At 38.6% G+C, this 24506-nt stretch overlaps 1 protein-coding gene and 1 long non-coding RNA gene across 2 annotated transcripts; one reads left to right on the top strand and one right to left on the bottom strand.

Annotated features, from left to right (window-relative positions):
- The first annotated feature begins 3813 nt into the window (after positions 1-3813).
- Positions 3814-8839, top strand: LOC134797094 (uncharacterized). The gene is made up of 3 exons (XR_010145039.1): positions 3814-4060; positions 5471-5652; positions 8777-8839. It is a non-coding gene; the product is annotated as an uncharacterized LOC134797094 (long non-coding RNA).
- On the bottom strand, positions 8777-23565 carry LOC134797079 (endothelin-converting enzyme 2). Its single transcript, XM_063769303.1, has 15 exons — positions 23353-23565; positions 21279-21375; positions 20463-20557; positions 19424-19545; positions 17455-17635; positions 16542-16803; positions 13179-13482; positions 12414-12707; positions 11907-12104; positions 11146-11482; positions 10980-11028; positions 10842-10909; positions 10002-10132; positions 9479-9643; positions 8777-9003 (listed from the first exon to the last, which is right to left on the bottom strand). The coding sequence occupies exons 1-15, from the start codon at positions 23402-23404 to the stop codon at positions 8830-8832; spliced, it is 2529 nt and encodes an 842-aa protein (XP_063625373.1). The 5' UTR covers positions 23405-23565; the 3' UTR covers positions 8777-8829.
- Positions 23566-24506: the final 941 nt, after the last annotated feature.

The raw sequence follows: 24506 nt of genomic DNA on the forward strand, positions 1-24506 counted from the left end.
TAAAAAAAACTCAATACCTGTATACCAACATGACAAACATAATTTAGTTTACTTTAACTTACGGATTATTTGGTCTAATCTGTAGCACCGCCAAACGAAAGCAACCGAGAGTTGCCGAGAAATGGCCGATGAAGATTGTTATGAAAATTTCTTTTCCTTATTGTAAATTAAATACGCATCGGAAGCGATAGTTTTTATGGTCTAGTTCTGTTCCCATATGTAGATAATTGATTTGAACAGGTTTTTCTTATCATACGTGCGTCGTATTCGAGAAAGGTGTCAAAAACTTTTATAGAAATTTGTAAGGCGCCATCTCGCTTCTTCCCTCGTTTTTTATCCCGTTCTGGTTTTTCAATTTTATATATATGATGATAATATACATAACACATTATGTTACCGTAAAACCCGTCATAAGTGAAAACGCGTTTCCCTCAGTTCAAACTAGTTTTCCGTATCGTTTGATGAAAACGCGTTTTCACTAGCCAAAACTAGTTTTCGCGAAATCCCTGGGTGAAAGTTCTCATTAATTATTCAAAATGAATTTCAGTTACAACTACATAGTATTTGACTAAAGTAAAAGGATCGCCGTGGTTGTATGCCACGATTATAAACTTAAAAGTAATGTGGCATACGACCACGGCTATCCTCTGAATCTCCGTAAATATATAAAAAAATTCTTGCCTGATAATGTTAGTTTAGTATTGTGTTACTACCTGTGAGTTCCTATAATTGGCTTTCTGTATCCACTATAATTTCTATGGTATTGTCATAGCTGTTGGTTCTCCAAATAAATAAAATAAAATAAAATAAAATAAAAAAATAATTTCAGATAAGAATTCTATCTTGTTTCATACTTTTTAGAGCGCGATTTGTTTTTGAACTTATTTTTTATTGGGGTCATGATTTCGTTACTAACTATTTGAAGTCACTTTATATTACTTTTGCGAGGGCGTCCTCAGTTCAGAAATGCACGCAGAGCGCCGCCTATATCGGGCTACGCCCGACTCCTTTAATATGAGGGCGCCGATGGCGGCCGTCTTTGGAACGCGTACGGCGGGCTCCACCCAACTCTTTTAGTATGAGGGCGCCGAAGGCGCCCGGCTTTGGAACGCGTACGTCGGGCTACGCCCGACTCTTTTAGTATGAGGGCGCCGAAGGCGCCCGGCTTTGGAACGCGTACGTCAGGATACGCCCGACACTTTTAGTATGAGGGTGCCGTAGGCGCCCGGCTTTGGAACGCGTACGTCGGGCTACGCCCGACTATTTTAGTATGAGGGCGCCGAGGGCGCCCGGCTTTGGAACGCGTATGTCGGCTTACGCCCGACACTTTTAGTATGAGGGCGCCGAAGGCGCCCGGCTTTGGAACGCGTACGTCGGGCTCCGCCCGACTCTTAGTATGAGGGCGCCGAAGGCGCCCGGCTTTGGAACGCGTACGTCGGGCTACGCCCGACTCTTTTAGTATGAGGGCGCCGAGGGCGCCCGGCTTTGGAACGCGTACGTCAGGATACGCCCGACACTTTTAGTATGAGAGCGCCGAAGGCGCCCGGCTTTGGAACGCGTACGTCAGGATACGCCCGACAGTTTTAGTGGGAGGGCGCCGAAGGCGCCCAGCTTCGGAACGCGTACGTAGGGCTACGCCCGACTATTTTAGTATGAGGGCGCCGAAGGCGCCCGGCTTTGGAACGCGTATGTCGGGCTCCGCCCGACTCTTTTAGTATGAGGGCGCCGAAGGCGCCCGGCTTTGGAACGCGTACGTCGGGCTACGCCCGATTCTTTTAGTATGAGGGCGCCGAAGGCGCCCGGCTTTGGAACGCGTACGTCGGGCTACGCCCGACTCTTTTAGTATGAGGGCACCGAAGGCGTCCGGCTTTGGAACGCGTACGTCGGGCTACGCCCGACTCTTTTAGTATGAGGGCGCCGAAGGCGCCCGGTTTTGGAACGCGTACGTCAGGATACGCCCGACACTTTTAGTATGAGGGTGCCGAAGGCGCCCGGCTTTGAAACGCGTACGTCGGGCTACGCCCGACTATTTTAGTATGAGGGCGCCGAAGGCGCCCGGCTTTGGAACGCGTATGTCGGCTTACGCCCGACACTTTTAGTATGAGGGCGCCGAAGGCGCCCGGCTTTGGAACGCGTACGTCAGGATACGCCCGACACTTTTAGTGTGAGGGCGCCGAAGGCGCCCGGCTTCGGAACGCGTACGTAGGGCTACGTCCGACTATTTTAGTATGAGGGCGCCGAAGGCGCCCGGCTTTGGAACGCGTATGTCGAGCTACGCCCGACACTTTTAGTATGAGGGCGCCGAAGGCGCCCGGCTTTGGAACGCGTACGTCGGGCTCCGCCCGACTCTTTTAGTATGAGGGCGCCGAAGGCGCCCGGCTTTGTAACGCGTACGTCGGGCTACGCCCGACTCTTTTAGTATGAGGGCGCCGAGGGCGCCCGGCTTTGGAACGCGTACGTCAGGAGACGCCCGACTTTTTTAGTGTGAGGGCGCCGAAGGCGCCCGGCTTCGGAACGCGTACGTAGGGCTACGCCCGACTATTTTAGTATGAGGGCGCGCAAGGCGCCCGGCTTTGGAACGCGTATGTCGAGCTACGCCCGACACTTTTAGTATGAGGGCGCCGAAGGCGCCTGGCTTTGGAACGCGTACGTCGGGCTCCGCCCGACTCTTTTAGTATGAGGGCGCCGAAGGCCCCCGGCTTTGGAACGCGTACGTCGGGCTACGCCCGACACTTTTAGTACGAGGGCGCCGAAGGCGCCCGGCTTCGGAACGCGTACGTATCTTGTAAAAAAAATTACTGTTTCATACATTTTGGCTGATCAGGACTTATACCTATTCACGTTATAAAATGTTGCAGGACATTAAAAAAACACCATGTATAGCGGCCAAACAAATTTCTTTTGCAAAAACCTTCTTGTATCGCCGTTGTCGCGTAACACGCGGATAGAATCCAGAGCGCTTGTAGATTCATAGTTCGAATTACCTAACCGATAAATTACTGTTTTATTTGGCGCATGCAAGCAAAGCCGGGTGCAAAAGCTAACAATATTTATATATTTGAAATGTGCTAATTGAGCTCTTTGAAATGATGTATAACACGTCATCATCACTTTATTTTATTTTTTTGGTTCGTGACTTTATGACCTCTAGAGGGCGCCGTGTTCATTTTTTTGTAACGTCATATAGCCTATAACCAGCGGACGATTAAGACGATTCGAATGACACGTCGTTTGTCAAATTTCAATGAGTACTTTAGAAGTTATGAGGGAACAGATGAACATACATACATACATACATACATACATACATACCCACAAACATACCGGTCAAAATCATAACCCTCCTTTTGCGTTGCCGTAGTCGGGTAAAAACTAGTTTTCACCAAGGCACTTAGCAAAAACTGGCATAAATAGGGGTAATTAAAGCACCGATAATAAAATTGAGTTTTTAAAATATAAACCGTTTGTTCTGTTTTAAAATTTATTAACGCATATTATAAACATGTATGAAAATTATCTATATTCAAAAGTTGACAAAATTGACTACTTTATACAGTTGTACCTATACTACTACTGCAGGATGGCCCAAAATTACGACGTCAATTTTTTTTGATAGTTTTAACAAACGTTTGAGTTAGATTATCAAATCTAAAGGAGAATATTTTTAAGATTATATGGTTGTAATTAAATGATTTTAATTTTAATTATAATTTTTTTAAGAGACGTGCGTGTAAGAATTTTTTTCTAAAGATTATTTGTCAATTAATTTTTGGGCCATACTGTAATTGATTGATTAATTGAAACGATATTTAGTTTGTCTAAAATAGAGAAAGAAAAATAATATAATCGGTACAGAAGACGTAAATTTGTGTACAACTTCTCAAAAATGATAACCTTTTAGCTTCTAATTTGTATTTTACCAAAAGTTTTCAGGGATGATGCGAATATTCGGTATCCGGTACATAGGGCTACCCCGCTTGCAACTCCTAGCATGTACAAAGACCGCGCTATTCTGCAGGGCGCCGCGAGCGCACAGAGCTTGTGGGGAGTAACAGTAGAAGTAATAGAAGAAACAACTCTGTGTGTTGGACTCAAGGATTGTTTTCGTATGCTAAAATATGACACATCTTGTAGGGTAAACCCTCCAGTGAATGAACACCCCCCAGTGAATGAACAAAATCACGTTTTTTGTCTAAAATAAGAAATACAGCAATTTCCACCACTTTTCGTATTTTTTTTCTTATTAACAACTCTATTTTCTATGCAATGGCAACCCGTGATAAATTTATATTCGACTAGTTTGAATGTGACTGGCATTTGCAGTTTACAGGTTTCTGGTTTTGGAGTTTTGTAAGGAAAAATTAGATCCCAGGTAAGAACAGTGTACGTTTGGAGCAACATATGAAGTGCTTATTTAATGTTTACCTGTACAAAGTTGAGTTATTTGGTTAGATTAAGAGTTAAACCTATAAATGTACACTTTGTCGGCGTATTATGCGATTATGTCTTTATTTTTTATAGTTACATTACTGGCTTATCAAATGTTCTGAAACTAGTAAATGAACGGTGTGTTCATTTACTGGTGTAGTCTAGATTTAAATTTTTTTCTAAATTGATATGTAAACGAAATGGTATTGAGCTTGTTTTTTGTGATTCTGCATAGAAAACGATTCTGATTCATTCAGCCAGTATTGGAACAAACCAAATTTCTATAGTCCATTTACTAGATTTTTCATGCCTATGTATGAACAATACAAAATTTGGCTTGTTCATTTATTAGATTTCTACTAATTCTATGTATGAACAATATAATCACGAATAACGCAATGACAATAAGTTTATTATTTTAAGCATTACTTGCTAAGCCTGACCTATTTTCATCAAAATATGCACGTTACTTCTTGTTTTAAAAATTGATTCTCTTTTTCTTATTAATATGTAACAGGTTGCTGTGTTATTGGTGAATAACTATCATTTTTTTTAATTGAAATCAATATGAAGGGATAAAAAGATATGAACGCTTTCGCTATACCTACTAAAATAGAGCTAGAAACGGTTTTTATGTTAAAAATGTTTTTTTAATGCTGATTAAAAAGATGTAAATAATGTTCATTCACTGGGTTTTGCGGTGTTCATTCACTAGTTTTTATGTTCATTCATTAGGTTTTTGGGTACTTTTTGATAAATTCTGCTATAACTCAAAAACTATGAAAGTAATAAAAAATCGCAGAAATTACTTTCTTGTTTATTAAATGAGGATTTACTAAATTGCAGTTAATTATTCTAATTATTAATGAATGCTGAGAAATGATTTTTCAAACTTGGATAATTGCTTAAGTGTTCATTCACTGGAGGTCTTACCCTAGCAGGGTTCATAGGGCTACCCCGCTTGTAACTCCTAGCACGTACAAAGTCCGCGCTGTTCTGCAGGGCGCCGCGAGCGCACAGAGCTCGTGGGGAGTAACAGTAGAAGTAATAGAAGAAACAACTTTGTGTATTGGACTCAAGGATTATTTTTGTCTGTTAAAATATGACACATCTTGTAGCAGGGTTTATATGGCTACCGCGCTTGCAACTCCTAGTCCGTGCAAAGTCCGTGCTGTTCTGCAGGGCGCCGTGAGCGCGCAGAGATTGTGGGGAGTAACAGTAGAAGTAATAGAAGAAACAAGTCTGTGTGTGTGACTCAAGAATTATTTTCGTATGTTAAAATATGACACATCTTGTAGTAGGGTTCATACATGGTCTAATAAAACATGGTCTTCCATTCCCAGAGTGAAACGGGCCTACGTCACAATAACATTGCCACTTTATTTCAACATAACATGTTACATGGGTACATTATACCTATGGTTAATAAGTTAAAATATTTCTTTATAATTTTATAATTTTCATTTATATGTATTTTAGCTTAAATTTTACAATAACACGTCATTTTTAATTACTCGTTAGCAATATCTTCCGATTCACGAAAGAAATTTCAGACTTTCGGGTAATTCTGTTTATACTACTGGCAACACAGGATAGCGCTGTGCACATTTGACAATTCGGATCTAGATAACTTCATGCCCTGACCGTCATCCTTGTCGAACGCGTGTTAATTGTTATTTCCTTCTCGCTCAGTGTCAGCAGTCGCAGTGTTTTCCAAACTTTTCACGTCGTAAGCTTGGTAATTAATGTGTAACTGTGAATTAGTTTTTTATACGTTTGTCTTGTATAAATTTTACATTAACTCTTTCAGTTTTCGCGCTGTCCGGCTGTGGAATGCTCTGCCTATTGATATCAAACGTGCTAAATCACTCTTTATTTTTAAAAGCCTATTAAAAAATCATTATTTGTCTCTTTCATAAATTTTTCAAAATTTTTCTTGTAACTCCTTGTTGTTTTATAGCCTCCTTTGTCATGTATATATTTATTTGTTATTTATATAATGTTTATATAGTAATAAATGTAGTATATTTTTATTTCTTATATTTGTAGTATATGTATTTTATTTTTATTATTTGTTTTATTTTCGCACCACCCGTTAACCTGAATTTGTTTCGCCTTCTCACTATCTGAAGGTTGTCTGGAAGAGATCGCTGTTTAGCGATAAGTCCGCCTGTTGTTACCTACATATTTGTACCTGTTCATACTTTTGTACCATTTCTTTTGTAGTGTGCAATAAAGCATTTTATTATTATTATTATTTTGTGTCTCCTTTTGGATTTCACGGGCCTATAAATTCCGGTCTTTTGATAGGCTTGCGTGGGGATATAGATCCAACACGTAGAGGCCCCTTGGAGAGCTTTAATGTCATGTAGAACGCCTGCTGGAACCCGTTCACAGGCGTAACAATAGACACCCATGAACCGGTCTCAGCAGGCATTGGGACTATTGTAGAAAAAGTGAACAGTATACCGGTCTATGGATTGATGTTTACATTAACTCTTTCAGTTTTCGCGCTGTCCGGCTGTGGAATGCTCTGCCTATTGATATCAAACGTGCTAAATCACTCTTTATTTTTAAAAGCCTATTAAAAAATCATTATTTGTCTCTTTCATAAATTTTTCAAAATTTTTCTTGTAACTCCTTGTTGTTTTATAGCCTCCTTTGTCATGTATATATTTATTTGTTATTTATATAATGTTTATATAGTAATAAATGTAGTATATTTTTATTTCTTATATTTGTAGTATATGTATTTTATTTTTATTATTTGTTTTATTTTCGCACCACCCGTTAACCTGAATTTGTTTCGCCTTCTCACTATCTGAAGGTTGTCTGGAAGAGATCGCTGTTTAGCGATAAGTCCGCCTGTTGTTACCTACATATTTGTACCTGTTCATACTTTTGTACCATTTCTTTTGTAGTGTGCAATAAAGCATTTTATTATTATTATTATTTTGTGTCTCCTTTTGGATTTCACGGGCCTATAAATTCCGGTCTTTTGATAGGCTTGCGTGGGGATATAGATCCAACACGTAGAGGCCCCTTGGAGAGCTTTAATGTCATGTAGAACGCCTGCTGGAACCCGTTCACAGGCGTAACAATAGACACCCATGAACCGGTCTCAGCAGGCATTGGGACTATTGTAGAAAAAGTGAACAGTATACCGGTCTATGGATTGATGTTTGGGTGGACAATGAGATTGGGCTATTGTAAAAGAGGTCCGGACACCTGCCATAACAATGTTAACACCGTCATCGAGGCAGGCGGTGACTCGCCGCTGACTAGATGGGCCCCTGAAACTGCCGTCGCGAAGACGACCAGGAGCAACATCGGTGTGAGCGGCTCAGGCGTGTCGAGAGGTGTGCGCCGCTTTCTACCCAGTGGCTGTTAACAGCCACTGTGCCAACTCGCGTCTTATGCATCTTTCACTTCCACCCCTGGAGCATATAGCTCTAGCGACTCCTCTCTGGACGGCCAATGAAGGCAAGCCAGAGCTGAGAGTCCTGCGGGTCCCCTTGGGGTCCACTCCGACCGACGAAGACACGCCGGAGACGGAGACCCTGACCGACTCTCGGGAGCACTCGGGTCCGTGGGGTCGTTACTCCCCAACAGCTCGCCACAAGCTGCCCTGCCCTTATTATTATTATTTCCTTTATTTATTTTTCGTCTTAAGTTAGGTTTGTTATAATATGAATATAAAAGTAAAATATAAAAACACTTACAAAACAATAAAAAATACATATAAACACATTATAAAAAACCTAACCTAGGGTGCCGCCGGCAGCGGGGCTTGGCCCAAGCTGCCGGTGGTCAGGGCCGCAGAGTGAGGAACCGACGTACTATACGCGCCGTGTCCAATATTACCGCCTTCTGCATCTGACCCTTGATCCAACCACCCAGCGAGAGTCTCTCTAGGTGTTGGTCGAGACTCTTCGCTATGAGACCGTTCGCTGACACAACTATCGGAACAATGATCGTCGAGTCAACATCCCATTATTATTATTATTATTATTGTATAGATAAATAAAGTTTAATTTAATACATTAGATTTGTTTTATTTTACTATGTTTCTACATGAATAACTTAAAATTAATGCCGTTAAAATAATTTTCACCGTTGGTTACAATTCTCCCACATTTCAAAGTTTGAGAACCTGTAAACAGCATGATGACGTAGGCGCGTGTCAGTTAGGTCATACGCGAATCTCGGAATGGAGTACCAGGCGGAGTATATTATTATACCATGGGTTCATAGGGCTATCGCGCTTGCTACTCCTAGCACGTGCAAAGTCTGCTCTGTTCTTCAGGGCGCCCCGCGAGCGCGCAGAGCTTGTGGGGAGTAACAGTAGAAGTAATAAAAGAAACAAGTCTGTGTGTTGGACTCAAGAATTATCTTTGTCTGTTAAAATATGACACATCTTGTAGCAGGATTCATAGGACTGCCGCGGCGGCAGCGCCAAGCACGTGCAAAGTCCGCGCTGTTCTGCAGAGCGCCGCGAGCGCGCAGAGCTTGTGGCGAATGTTCGTCGGATAATTCATCTTCTAGGGACTCTTTTGTAGAGACACCGCACCATAGCTGTGGAAATAAAACGACTTTTAAGTACTGTGAAACGAAACTCACAAAGTCGATAGATAGATATAGAAAGGGTCGCTAAGACAAAACAGTGTGTGTTCATGATAAGCTAATTTCGCACGCAAATATAGTAGCTAATCACGTATTCGTTTTGAGCCATTCACCGCTCTAGTGTTTATTGATTTTTAAATTTGGGTGTATTTATTTACTTTTGATATTCTGACTATTTGGCAAAATTCTAAATTTGCCTATTTCGAAATCATTGTAACACTCATCCATGCATGCTGACTGTTCAAAAATGACCATCCAACGAATGATTGAATGCATGTGGCCGCGGAATCAAAGAGTGTGGAAGTATCACTAACGTCAAATCACTATGAAAAGATGAAATTACAATGGCACTGTCACACTTTGTCATATCTCATATGAAAGCTTAGACAGATTGTAACAAGTAAGTAGCGAGTAGAAAACTACTCACATTTCCATAAGACAGGAAGAAGAGCTGTTCCGAGCTCATATGTTCGAAGCCCGGCAACTTGGGCTCGGGGCCGTGTTTACGCAGGTGCTCCTTTAGCGCCGCGAAGGCCTCCCGTAGGCCTCCGTTGTCGGCTATATTCTCGCCTAGGGTCTTCTTGCCGTCTACCTGTTTTAGAAAATGTTAGGAGACAATCAAAAAATTTGTTAGAAAGAGACTTGTAATAAAAGATATTAAACTACCAAACCAAACTACCATCTACCACATAAATGCTGAGTCTTCGAATAAAAGGAAAATAAAAAGGGACTTCCTTCCCCTTATTAATACTAAATATAAAACTTCCAAGCTTTCATGAAACGGTCATGGTCTAAATTGATACCGACTGTTTTAAAAGTGATTAAATTTTAGCTTAGTCTCCTCCTGCTCTACCGAACTTCTGTAAGCGGAGTATCTGTAGGTACTAATAGACAGGTATTACTTGATGTCTTCTCGACATTGACTTTAGGTATTCTCCAAAAAACCTTACATGTTCATCTAGCTCAGGGATGAAGTAATCGTTGTATTGGTCCACGAAGCATTGGGTCATGTTGATGAAGGCATGCACTGTGCTGTTCGACCACCACGGCAGCAGATTACCGTTCTTGTCAAACTGCCGACCTTTGGATGAATTAAAAATATATGTGAATTAAGACAGAAAAGATCCTTAGATAAAGCCGAGGTACCTAAGTGCTTTTTCCGTAATGAAAAGTACTAAGAAACAAAGAGTCATAAGTCTTGAATTTAAAAAAGATACATTAGAATGGTTACTAGTACCGTAAAATGGGGTGAGTAGGGTCAAAACTGAAATTCAAACCTCGATAACATTTTATTTTTACATATGAAAACTGAATGGTGTATATAATAAGTGTTCCGGACGTTTGTATTTTAGTTTTTATTTTATTTTGGGTAGTTCCATTTCATAACTTTGACGATAAAGAGGAAAACCCACCTCACCCCGTAGTGCCTCGTATTTGGGGTGAGAGGGGTTTTCATACAAAGGTGATTTTGGAAGATTGTTGGATAGATTTTTTTTTATTATGCGTATTACTATGGCTCCATTTTAAATTGGAATACATTATTTTTGTAGCAGTAGCCTTAAAATCCCTTCTCACCCCCCTCTCAAACCTTCTCTCCCCATTCATAACCCACCTCTCCCCGCGAAACCTACTCACCCCGTTTTACGGTACAAGTTTATTAGTTAATTAAAGCTTAAATCAAAGCGAAATTAGCCTCACATTTTGATATCCTATGCGATTTACATATCTAATATCTTAAGAAGAGTGAAATATTGACGAATGATTTGATAAAATAACAATCACTCACTCACCAAAGTTGTCAAAACCATGAGTTATCTCGTGACCCAGCACAGTACCAAGCGAGCCATAGTTGAGTGAGCTGTAAAATTGATTCATGTGACTAGTCTTGTCAGTTATATTTACAACAAATCTTATTGATTAATACTTACTCTAGTCCCAAATCAAAGAATGGATATTGCAACATTACAAGAGGTATAGCTGCGTCCAAGAAATTAAAAAAAGATCTTAATTGAATTATATTGCGGACAAAAACTTTTAGAACGGAAAGACAAATGCTGATCAAGTCTTGGAAGTCAAATCTATACTCGTACTCACTTATAGTGTTCTCTTGAAAAGTATGATACGCATTAACTTCCGTAGGATCAGTAGCCCACGTAAAGTTATTTCCACCTCTAAACCTATTCAGGGCCTTCTTAATCTTCACTTGTATTATATGTATCATGTTATCCAAATGTGTGTCCACATTAACTTCCACGCCTTCGTAGTACTGTTCTAGTTTTCCTTCATCTAGTAGCCAGTCGGGGAATCCTATGAGTGATTTCATTTGGATGATCTTCTGATATGTCGCTACCTTCGTGTCGTCGTCCATCCATTTGACTTGTCCAACTAGGTGGGATAGAGCGTTCTTCATTTCGTGGAGCATGGTTTTAATCTGTAGGCAAAGGATTTTTGTATTTTTAGATTATATCTCTGCGTCATATAATATGTGGTAAATATATAATGATCAGAGAAGTGTTGTCCCACGTTTCTCAATGACCATAAATAGAGCTGAGCATGGAGCTGAGTACGTAACACTGCTGATTGATCTAACCAGTGCTTAGGACTAATAGTACAATGTCAGTATCATATTTTTTTGTGAACTGATTTGTAAACCAAGCAGAGTGACAAGGGTCACCTTTGGGTCGTATACCTTTAAAGTATGTCATGCTAATATCTTAAACTAAAATATGAAATATGAAAAATCTGGTTATATATTATGGTTTTAATTTTAGCAAGGTATGGTGTAAATCAGACACCAAGGCCCGGTACCATATTATACAATAGTCTTCACACATACAAGACTAGGGATGGGATACCTTGGGTTTAGTGACGTTGTAGAAGCTAGGGTCAGCGATGGCGTAAGACACAGCCATGCCCATCAGGTCATTAACAGCGCTTGCACACATGAGGCTGCGCGGCGTCGGGGCGCGGGGGTGCGGGTGTATTGCGTCGTATGAACGTTGGAACAAAGTGCGAATTTCGGATGTTGTGTGAACGGACATTACTTCCATCACCTGGAAAAAATTCGTGCCAAAAACATTCTTATTTATAAATAAATATCAATCAAAAATCAATCTTTATTCGGTTTCACGGAATAAACCGGCCTAGAGGAGTGTCGTCCTCTGTCAAACATCAATTAAAAACCAAATGGGACTGTACAATTATTTTAAATAGGGGGTAGTAGATGAGAAGTTTGGTTTAATCCGTATCTTCTACAACTCTCCTATAAATCCGTTTTCCAGTCCATGATTTAGTAGTGGACAAATATATCATATAGAGCAAAATGGACGGTTTTATCAGAACAGTGTTGTGTTTGAGCATACCTTGATCCAAACATACAATTCCAATACAACTGGTGGTGTCTTAGCAACCAACGCCGACATCAGCGCCATGTATTTCAAATCAGCATCAGACACCAATATCTTGTCATTTTTAAAATCGAGCTCAACGTTGCTGATATTGAAAACTCCTTCCAAATATCGTTTCCAAATAGGAAACGCTGTAGCATTGTTGCTCTCTACTACAGCATCTGTATGTACTTGGATTTCATCTACAGTGAATTCTGGTATATTTGAAAATAATTCTTCGTCGGACATTGTACTGTTATCCGATTCTAACTGAAATAAAGCTTAGAATTAAAAAGGAATAGTTTAGTTAGTTCTACGACCCCAATAGTTGTTATGTTTATAAAATTTCTAGTAATAGAGGTGACGAAAAGGAACTAGTTAATATAATTAGTAAGACTGTCGAGCTCTATGACATTTAACTTACTTAAGTAGACATTGAAAGAATCGAAGACACCTGATTATTTTATGAGTTACCAATATTACCTTTATTGACGGCAACGACACCAATTATTAATTAATACGCTTTTATTTTAGTCGTCTACGTGGTACTATTTCAGAATATACTGGTATTCAGGTGACGTAGGCTAATAGCTAGAAACAACTAATATTTATCGATCCATTCCTCACTTAGTACCTACCTACATAAGTACTGAATAAATAATATACCGACTTAAGTACCAGTTTTGGGAATATTCAATCAACTCATAATCAAATAAATTAATAGGTATTCAAAAGACTTACTTCATACAGATCACTATTGATAGACCAATATTCATCGGCAGTCAAAAATATGTTCTGATCAAGTTCAGTTTCGCTAAGTTTGGTGATGTCATTGCCGCCAGATTCCAAAACAAACAGCTTTATAAGTTCTGCGTAAAAGATTTTGTAAATGTGTTCATGCTTGTTCTCGTCACTCGATTTCTCCATACTTTCAAAGTAATGTTCGTTGTTGAATAAGATGGAGTCATCTGGCTTGTTGGGGTTGGTTGGGATACCAAATCTTTGGCTTTTCTTGCCAGCGTGACGTTTTCTTTCGTTATGGACACTGGAAGACATAATGGTATCTTTAAAAGCTTTATGCATAAATATATAATTTCAACACTCATAACTTAGGGTCCCACAGCTAAAATAGCAAAAACAAAACCCTTAGGTATAGATTTATCATCATGCTTGTATCAATCTTTCAAGACGTTCTTAGTAAGTCTAATTTAGCGAAAAACCTCATAAACCTAATGTTAACCTTTAACTATAAACAATACGTAAATGAACCTACTAGAGTCTCAAAAAATACAGCTAAATGCTTAGATATCATATTTACAAATTTTAATGCCGATGGCCTTAGTGTACATGTTGACGATCTTGGTTTCTCAGACCATAAAAGTGTCTCTTTAATAGTGCCTGATTCAATTCAAAAGACTGGATATAAACATAATGAATATATACAATTTAAGCGTTTGTTTTCGGAGAAAAATACTCAATCGTTAAAAATGGAATTACAGGAGGTTAACTGGTGCTCTATCCTCTCACCTCATTTTACAGTTAATGAAAATTATGATAAATTTAATAATAAAATAAAGATGTTGCTAAATCAATGTATCCCAAAAAAGCGAATTAAATTTAAAGTGAACTCTAAAAAAAAATGGCTAACACCGGGAATTAAGAAATCTTGCCTACACAAAAGATTATTGAAGAATATTACAGATCAAACAAATGACCCAATATTAATTAAATTCTCAGAAACGTATGCAAAAATATTAAAGAAAAGTGTCACGCTAGCTAAAAAAAACTATAACTACAAAAGAATAAAGATGTCAAGTAATAAAATCAAAACTGTGTGGAAAATCATAAAAGAACAGGCTAAAAAACCCCAACTACAATTAAAAAGTAAGAAAAACATTTCAATTAAAATCGACGGAAAACAAACAGATGCACCACTACCCGTAGCAAACAAGTTCAATGAATATTTTTCTTCAATAGGGCTTAACATGAACAATAAACAAGCAAGTGGTCGCCCGGTACTCAGTCCTACTTGCAATACTCTTTTTCTATCACCTGTGACGCACACAGAAATGGAACAATGTATAAAAAAGTTAAAAAATAAGCATAGCTTTGGCATAGACGAAATTCCACCATCTCTAGTAAAAAAATGTGCCAGCGAATTGATCGTACCATTGACATTTTTAATAAATCAATCATTTTCAACTGGAAAGTTCCCTGATGCCTTGAAAATAGCAATTGTTAAACCAGTTCCAAAAACGGGAGACTTGACCGACCCTGGCCAATACCGGCCCATCGCTTTGTTGCCGACAATCTCAAAAATCTTTGAAATGGTAATGGCTCAACGTCTGTCAGCTTTTTGTGATAAGTACGAGATAATAGATGATAGTCAATTCGGCTTTAGGAAGAAAAGATGTACAGTATTAACCGTTCACAAATTTATGCATGATGTTATTAATATTATTGATAGTAAGAGATATGCATTCGGGCTTTTACTTGACATGAGTAAAGCCTATGACCGCGTTCAACATAATATTCTTCTAAATAAATTATATGGCATAGGAATCCGTGGAACAGCTCATGACTGGTTCAAGTCATACTTAACAAATAGGATACAATATGTAGAAATAGACTATTTTAACAAAGCAACTAACTCTCTTTATAAAACATTATCACAAGAAAAGGCAATATCTTGCTCTATTCCGCAGGGCAGTGTTTTAGGCTGCATCCTTTTCCTAATTTATATAAATGATCTGGCAAAAATAATAAACACCGAATATACTAAAAGTTTCCTATATGCCGACGATATTTCTATTGTATTCTCTTGTTTAAACAGCAATGATCTAACCCATAAATTAAATAGTAATCTTGATACCGTAATACAATGGCTCACCGACCATAATCTACAACTAAATTTAAAAAAGACAAATTTACTCGAATTCCGACCCCATCAGCGGAGTCCATTAAATGTTAATTTTACTTACCTCAACAACCCAATTCTACCTATAAAAAACTGTAGTCTCCTCGGTATAAATATTGACGAAAACATTAATTGGAAAACACACATAGATAAAATTAGTTTTAAAATATCATGCTTTGCTTATGCCCTCAGAAATATTAAAAAAACTTCAGACTTAAAAACAGCTCTTAGTGCTTATCACGCATTTACACAGACATGGCTCCAATACGGGATTGTATTATGGGGTAACAGCACAAATAGTGTAGATTTGTTCATACTGCAAAAAAGGTGTATTAGAATATTAAGTAACATAAAAAATCAAGAAAGTTGCAGACCTTACTTTAAAAAATTAAATATTTTAACTTTACCATCCCTTTACATCTTAGAAACATGCAAATTTGTACGAAAACATCCTGACCTATATATGAAAACTAAGGACCGTCATACTAGTAACTTGAACTTAAGAAATCAAAATAAGATTGCCCTTCCTGCCAGTAATTTACAAATGAGTAATAAAAGCCCCTATAGCATATCTATAAGAATTTTTAACAGTCTTCCTAAAGAAATAGCGGAAGAATTAAAATATGTCAAATTTGTAGGTTGCTTGAAGACTTATTTAATAAGTAATTGTTTTTATTCTATAGAAGAATATTTGGATGATAATAAATACCATAAATAGGCATATATTATACTATAAAAAAAAATATTGTGACTACTATTTGTTTGTGTATTCTGTAATTTGTATGTTATAATTGTTTTATGTGTTAGTGTTAGATAAAATTGCCATACCCTTACAGGGTCTCATATTGTGAAACATTATTAGTTAAGAACATCTGTGTAAACACCAATATGAAAGCAATAAACATATTATTATTATTATTATTATTATATTATTAATCTGTCTAAGGAGCATAATGAATCAAGCAGACGTTGATTGCTCTGAGTTAATTCGACAATGTACCTACAAAATACTTGCCACGACCTTTCACCTTTTTTCGTATTGTCTTCCTAACCAGAATCATTCCGACTCTAATAGGTACATATTTAGTCAAGAGGTTTGAACTCACTAACTACCTACCCTTTTTTGTGAGGAATTAAAGGTTAAGGCCACTGCTTTAATTAAATAAAAACTCATAATTCTGACTTACCTAGGAAAAGGATTAGTAGTCTCAGGCGACCCCATCACCAGCCTATACACCGAAGAATTCCTCGGATCAGTAAATAAATCAAACCCGATCAACACATCCATGCCCAGCTTCACTTTCACCTGAATCACCGTCTCCAACCAGTCGAAGTTATACGAGGAGTAGTCAAAGTCTTCAGTGATATTGACGAAAGTGGGGTATGGGGGGAGGTTTAGGGATTCGAGCACTTTTATGACGGGTTTTAGGCCGAGTTTGTCCAGGGTTTCTGTAAGAAAAAGAGAAGCTCTATGTAAATTGTGCACTGAATATTCAGGCTCAGTAAAGCAAAGTGAGTGTATAAAAATCTCCTAAAACTGTCAAGGAGGTCTGCATGAAATGTGTTTCTAGTTATACATGCTCAATTAGATAGGTACCTGTACATAAAAATCGATTAATTACCGCAACTATGAATTCTATAGATAAGTACAGTTAAGCTAGTATTGATTAGGTAATTGAACACACTATGCTAGGACTAGGACCTACAGAGAACTTTGTGGAACTACTAAATGGAAAGTCCATTAATCCATTATCGAAAACTGAATTATCTGACTATTAGAACGACATTTAGAACTAATAGGTAACGTAAACGCTCCGTAGCGTAGGTACGTGTACGTAACGCACCCTGCCCAGTCACCACACACGTACTTAAAGATAGATTAGATAAGGTTACCTGTGTCCATACAAGCAGCATACATATCCTTCGCCTGCTGCACAGGCCGGGGCCCCGAGCCGTTGCCGCTCAGGAAGTCCCTCACGACGGTGTACACCTTAATCTGCTTGTTTCTGAGCCAATCGTAGGAGGGGTAGGCGTCTGGGCGCGGGTGGTCTACTGCCCAGTCACCACACACGTACTTAAAGATAAATTAGATAAGGTTACCTGTGTCCATACAAGCAGCATACATATCCTTGGCCTGCTGCACAGGCCGGGGCCCCGAGCCGTTGCCACTCAGGAAGTCCCTCACGACGGTGTACACCTTCGTCTGCTTGTCTCTGAACCAGTCGTAGGAGCGGTAGGCGTCCGGGCGCGGGTGATCGACTGCCCAGTTACCGCACACGTACTGAAAGCAGGTTGGTTTTATTCGCCTGTATGCCTGCCTGCTATAGGACATATTAGTTATTTGACAATGGACAGCAGATCAATTCTATGATGATGTTCATAAGAAGAGAAGATTACGTTCTTTGCCAATCAGTTCGGCTATGTTCATGGTCAATGATGAATGAAATAGATTTGAATGTAGAGATGCTTGTGCATTTTTTACCTTAAGTACTCGTTATTAATACGCCATTGTTGATAAACACGTTAAGCCAAGATATTTTTTTTAATCTACTTCTATCCACTTATTGTCACTCAATCAATTTGCAACTCGTTAAATAATGTTAATTAGGATTTATAAAGGTCTAATGTTAGCTATCAACCATACTAACTCAAATAATAATACAATCACGATTGTAACAGACAGACACTGAGTACCTATGGCACGACAATCCCGACATGCTGTTGGCAGGTTTTTGACTAATAAATAGAGCTTTTACGAACTGGTGTGGCATGCCACTACACATTTTAAACGTTTACCCAAATTAAACCAATAAGACAACTCAAGCTTTTTTTGCATATATTCGTAAGTAGGTATTATCAACAGGCTGTCTTAGGCATGGCCCATGGGTAACGATTTTCAAATATAGAAACTGTTAGGAAAGAGAAGAGTCGTGAAATGTATTGGGCCCCATACATTCCACGACTCTTCTCTTTCCGCACAGACTATAACCACTAATCGAACAATTACGTAGGTACCTAAGTAAAATGGCGCGTTTATGTAGTTTTACGGCGCTAAAATAATAGATATACGAGTATGTATGCTATTACAGGGCTCATAAATAATGCCATGCAACGATATCTAGGCCATCTATCGAACACGCTGGACATGTCACACGACATGTCGGTACTCTGTCGATAAAGTTTACTTTAATATTGGGGTTTCTAGGACACCAGTAATGATAGGCTACCTGGATTTTAGAATAGTTGTTTGTTTGAAAGTGATTACTTTTGATGTGTGGCTAATCTAAGTCATTTGACTCATTTGTCACGCTATTTGATTTAGGTCTTGTGAGAATAAAATATTTTATTGACACAGGAAAGGGACTAACAAATTAATACCTTCTGAATATGATGAATTTAATAATACAATTAACTATAGTTGGTCAAGCAAATCTTGTCAGTAAAAAAAAGGCGCGAAATTCAAATTTTCTATGGGACGATATCACTTCGCGCCTACATTTTTCAAATTTGCCGCCTTTTTCTACTGACAAGATCTGCTTGACCAAGTATACCTATATGGTTAAATATTTATACAGGCCATTGCATTGGCTGAACCAAACTTAAAACAAAGAGTTGCTGTCTCGACTTTCTGTTGAACTTCTTAAAAAAATACAAACTTAGGTACAAAATTAGTGAGGTGTCAATCAGGGTCATATTCTTCCGTCTCAATACAACGGACTAGACTGAAAATCTTGTTTGAATAAAAAGTCCAGTTCATGATATATTAGTTATTTACCATACAAGTGCGAAATTCGCAGAGAGTGGCGAATTTTTAACACGACCGAAGGGAGTCTTTTACAGCCTGGCAAAAAAGCAATAAAGCAACATTGTAGTGTCGTCCCTTTCAAACCAATTTATATAAGAAAACGGGACGACACTACAGTGTTGCCACTTTTTAATTTCTACTCTTTTTTGCCAAGCTATAAATCGACACTAGTAGCGAATTAACTATTCGCACGTGTATCGTACAACGTTATTTATACAGTACATATGGCCCTTTAAATTTGTACCTACTGGATTATTATATTACCTTGTAGAAGTCATCGCAAGGGTCTGCAGAGTTATCCATAGATAGAGCAAGGTTGGCGGCAGAACGGAGACACTCCTTGGTCTCACAGACCCTGGGCGGCCTGTGTCGCTTTTGTTTAATATCTAAAACAACAAATAACAACAAACATATATCCTTGGGATCTGTTTCAACATACTTACATTTAAGTAACAGACTAAGGGCTAGTTGCGCCGTCAACCACAATTAACAAACTGATCAACGTCAAGCAGCAGAGAACTATGAAACTTTCCATACAACAAAATTTAGCGAACGCTAAAACGGTGACAAACGGTTTGGTGCAACCGACCCTAAGACTAAGGAATATTCCATTTAGCTAATCAACGTGGAGAATAACGTCTATAAGGGAAGACCGCGCGGCTAAATGCACTTTCGTCGCTTTTAACTTTGTGCACATACTACACATTACAGTTATAACAGGTCGGTAGAGTCCAAGGAGTGAAGCTACTCCTTTCTGACTATGTCTGAGTGAGGTTGGTCATACACATTATATAGCAAACTCATATTTAATTACACAAACGGGTCTACGGGTCTTGGGACTTCAGTCTTTCAGTGACCACAGCCGGTGCAACTCAGCTGAAACGTCGGAATTTAAGGTAAAAACAATGAAATTATATCGCGGTAGAACCGTTTGTGTAATTAAATATGTGTACAAAACGCGAGAGTTTAAAGGTTTATAGCAAACTCGTTCGCGTCTTTCCTGTAGAAATTGCAAATTTAAGGGAATCTAATGCAAATTTTTACGCGGCAACTTTACAGGCGAGATACATTTTGTCAGTACATATATCTATGTACCAGAGTCGTTAACTTTTAATGTATTGTCCGCAGAAGTGACCTTTCCTAAAATGCGTAAGTACGTATCCTTTTCCTGCTGGACAAGCCGGAGTGTTTGACCTAGGTGCATAATTATATAAATACGAAAGTTCCTGCCCTTTGACATACATTTTATATGCCGGTCTTCCCCACAAAGACTTTACATTTTAAATTAAAGTCGAATACTTACAAAGAACGGTCATAACAATGGCTATACACAGTAAAACCAGTAGAAGCACCAGCAGCATGATTAAAAGCATTTTGCTCTGGTGTTTTCTTCTGAATCTGAAAAAATGAAAAACATTTCACCTAGGTAATGTATTATGTAATGTACCGTAAAATGGGGTGAGTTCTGACAAAACCGAAGTTCAAACCTCAATAAAAGTTTATTTTTATATGTGGCACGTTGATTTATATACTTGATAAGTGTTCCGGTAGTATGAACTTTAGTTTTTCTATGATAATCTGTCGTTTCATTTTATAAATTCAACGATAGACACAAAATAGAAGGAAATCCCAGCTCACCCCGTGGTCGGGGTTAGGGGGGATAGGAATTGAGTGAGACGGAACAATTGCTAGAATTGACACAATATTACAATAGCTTGACTCCTCAAGAGAATAAAGTATTTACGTAACAATCTGATAACTCTAGTCTAGTCTTAAAAATACCATCTCACCCCCCTACCATCCCTCCTCACCCCATTCATACCCCAACTGCCCTCGTAATCCGTACTCACCCCATTTTACAGTACTTATTATTTCTAGAAATAATAACGCAACTTTTCTTTGCAAGTCATCCCGATATATTTTTATTAATTTTGGACTGGCCTTTGGCGATAAAGATGTCATCTTGGCTAGAGTCATAATACCAAGATAACTCTGCATTACTTTTGCAGTGACAAGTGTGGCGATGTCGTTATTATGTTAAATTTCTATGAAAATATTGAAAATATGACCTTTATCTATAAAGTTAGCTTATGAGGTAACCTTTTATGCCCTAATGTACCTGGCTGTTCTCGAGCCTACGGAGATCAGGTATCCTGACTCCCGCAAATCGTTCCCATTCTTCAACGGAGGTGTAGTGGTCTTGGCGCTTCCCGTTCCTGAAAATATATAAATATTTTTATTATACTTAAATACATAGAAAACCCTCTCCTCCCTCCCCCCCTTGATTCTACTCTTGGTTGAAAGGTCAGATGGCAGTCGCTTTCAATTCTTGGGATTAGTTGTCTAGCGGAGCCCAGGCTCCCATGACTCGTGGCAAAACGCCGGGATAACGCGAGGAACATGATGACATACTTAGAAAACGCCCATGACCGTAGAACAAATATATATCCGTGTTCATCACACAATTAAATGCCCTTACCAGGATTTGAACCCGGGACCATTGGCTTCATAGACAGGGTAACTACCCACTAGGCCAGATAGGTCGGTTATCTTTATCACATGGAACTGTCGGCCTAGGCGAAGCCGAGACATTTCTTACTTTCACCATCATCATCATTTCAGCCTATATACGTCCCACTGCTGGGCACAGGCCTCCTCTCATGCGCGAGAGGGCTTGGGCTATAGTCCCCACGCTAGCCCAATGCGGATTGGGGACTTTCTTACTTTATTGCCTAGGTATGTACTACATATACTAATGATACTTAGGTTTTTCAAGGTCCAAGAAAATAGCGAGTACAATAGAGTTATGACGGTAGAGCTATATGAAAAGTTAATCGTATTATTATGGCTTCGGTAACTTTTCTGCACAGCCAGCACAGACGTTTATTGGCTATTATATTATTAAAAGCAACCTTATTGATTACTCGTGAATATAAGTAGCGTTAAAGTTATATTATTTGTCGTGGAAAATGTGTTGATATAAATGATAATAAGTACCTACCGAAAAAAACACCCTTCTCTTACTAGCCAGTATCTTTAATTTGTTCGCCTTGGCGACGCAAAGAAGAATTCATATTACGCTTTACGTGCCAACTGTTTACTTATTATTATTTGTGAGATTCAGCCCAGTTACAACCGAACGTAATATAAATAGGCTCCCTCTCCCTATTGGCATGGCATTTTTCGGGTGCAGAACCCTAGCGGACCATACCATAGTTTTCTTTTTAATTTTCACATGCAAACTACACATATTGTAACTGAATATGTAACTTCACAAATTCAGTGCTTGCAGTTCTAATTATTTAAATTAATTCACAAAAGCAACGTCCGGTATTTTCCATGATGGTAGCTCTAAACGTTTTAAGCTATAAATTATACATATCTCCAGAGTTTATCTATGTGGAATATAAGTAAAAAGTGTGATGAGTCACGATTTGACCGGTTAGTTTTAGCGAATTTGCATTTGGCTGCAGTCGAGCGCTTATCAACGGAAAGGCCGCCAGATTTGGATTGTTGATAGTTTGCTTACTTAGATTGTATAATTTTATAGTCAAATGTAATGCACTCATTGCCCCATTAAATATAGGTCACAATTAAAATTAATTTACATGCCACAGGCTGGAAACCTGCGAGTGCGGACTTCTAGCCCAACGGTGTATATTTTGGCAGTTCCGTGGGAATCTGCCCAATCCTACATCAGCAGCTAGCAGGTGACGAAGCAAAAAAAACTGATGTTTCACTAAAATGATTAATGCTTTTAAGATTATAATTATTGTATGTATGTTAGTCTGTAAGTTAGGTATGTATCATGGGCCCAAGGGCAACAAGTTGCATGACAATAAATAATATAATTAAGATTTTTTTACTTGTAAAATATTACGTTACAATAAGGTAAACAATTGGATAAGTTTTGATTGATCCAAAACGTTATTATGCTATAAAAAATAAAGTTCAAAGCTGTTTATATCAAGATATTGTAAAACTCAAACACATATCATGTGATGTGTGACTTATAATAGGGTCTCAAAAACATCTAAATGTTTCTCAAATTTAGGGAAAAAGAGGAGTTTAAAGTACATTGGCATAAAACGCTCCAGATGTAGTTATAGCTTAGATTAAAATTGTGAATAATTTACCTAGTAGGTAATGTATAAAACAGTTAATAACTATATATAAAATACTATATAACTTACTGGTAACCGTGGGACCCATAACATCCCCCCCTTCACCAGGCCACGCATTCATTTTTAAAAACTCTTCCCGCTCTCACAAACTCGTAAAAGTTTCTCGCTCGTTCTACAATTCAAAACTTCGCGACACATCATTCAAAAATCGAATGGTTTTAAAAGTTACTCTAAGCGGCCAGTAACTTTGTTTTTTTTTAGTTTTCAGATTCAGACCGATCGGGTTCAGAGCATTTCAGCTACTGAATTGTTGTGGCTTCGGGTGGCCGTTATGTAGTGTGTCCATTTGTTGACCGATGATTGGGACATATTTGTAGACAAATAAAAGACGATAGAATAGATTCTTGTGTATTTGTTTTGGGTTGTCCTTTACCCTTTATAAAGGGCAACGGTCTCAATAATACCTACCACTTTATAACATCATCTTTTTGTACTTTTTCTTGTACAGAGTGTTTGGGATTGGCGATGACTCGATGAGGCATTGAGGATTTTTTTCAGTCTTGCCCGTTAAAAGTTTACTTAATGAAATTTTATTAAAAATATGTAGATCTTTAGGTATTTTGTTGTAAGTAAACTTTAAAAAATTCACATTTAAACGAGCATTTCTTGTTTATTTATTATATATTTCGGGAATCTCGGAAACGGTTCTAACGATTTCGATGAAATTTGCTATATGGGGGTTTTCGGGGGCGATAAATCAATCTAGCTAGGCCTTATCTCTGGGAAAACGCGCAAATTTGAGTTTTTATGTTTTCCGACAAAGCTCGGTCTCCCAGATATTTTTTTTTTATTTATGCAAATTGTACAGGTAATATACGGCGCTACACTGCTAACTGACGCTGTTCGTAACACATAAAAGGAAGCACATAACGTACAGGCACTGCAAGTAAACTAGCAAAAAGCAGAGCTTTGTAAGGGCTCGCGGAGGTTTTCTACCTTAACGTACCGAACCGGTTGCTGTCCGGTACGCCTGTCTGTTACAGCTTTTACTTTGTCCTTTAAAAACGTGTCCAGACGACAAAATCAAATTGCCAATATCATCCACACGTAATATACAATTTCATAAGTGCATTACATCCTACACGGTCGCCCAGTACTTTTTGTAAGGAACTCAACTGGCTTTCCTACATAATGTTGGGTCAGCGAATTCTTGAATTTATTTT

This window comes from Cydia splendana, chromosome 14 (genome assembly GCF_910591565.1).
Source record: "Cydia splendana chromosome 14, ilCydSple1.2, whole genome shotgun sequence".
NCBI lineage: Eukaryota > Metazoa > Arthropoda > Insecta > Lepidoptera > Tortricidae > Cydia > Cydia splendana.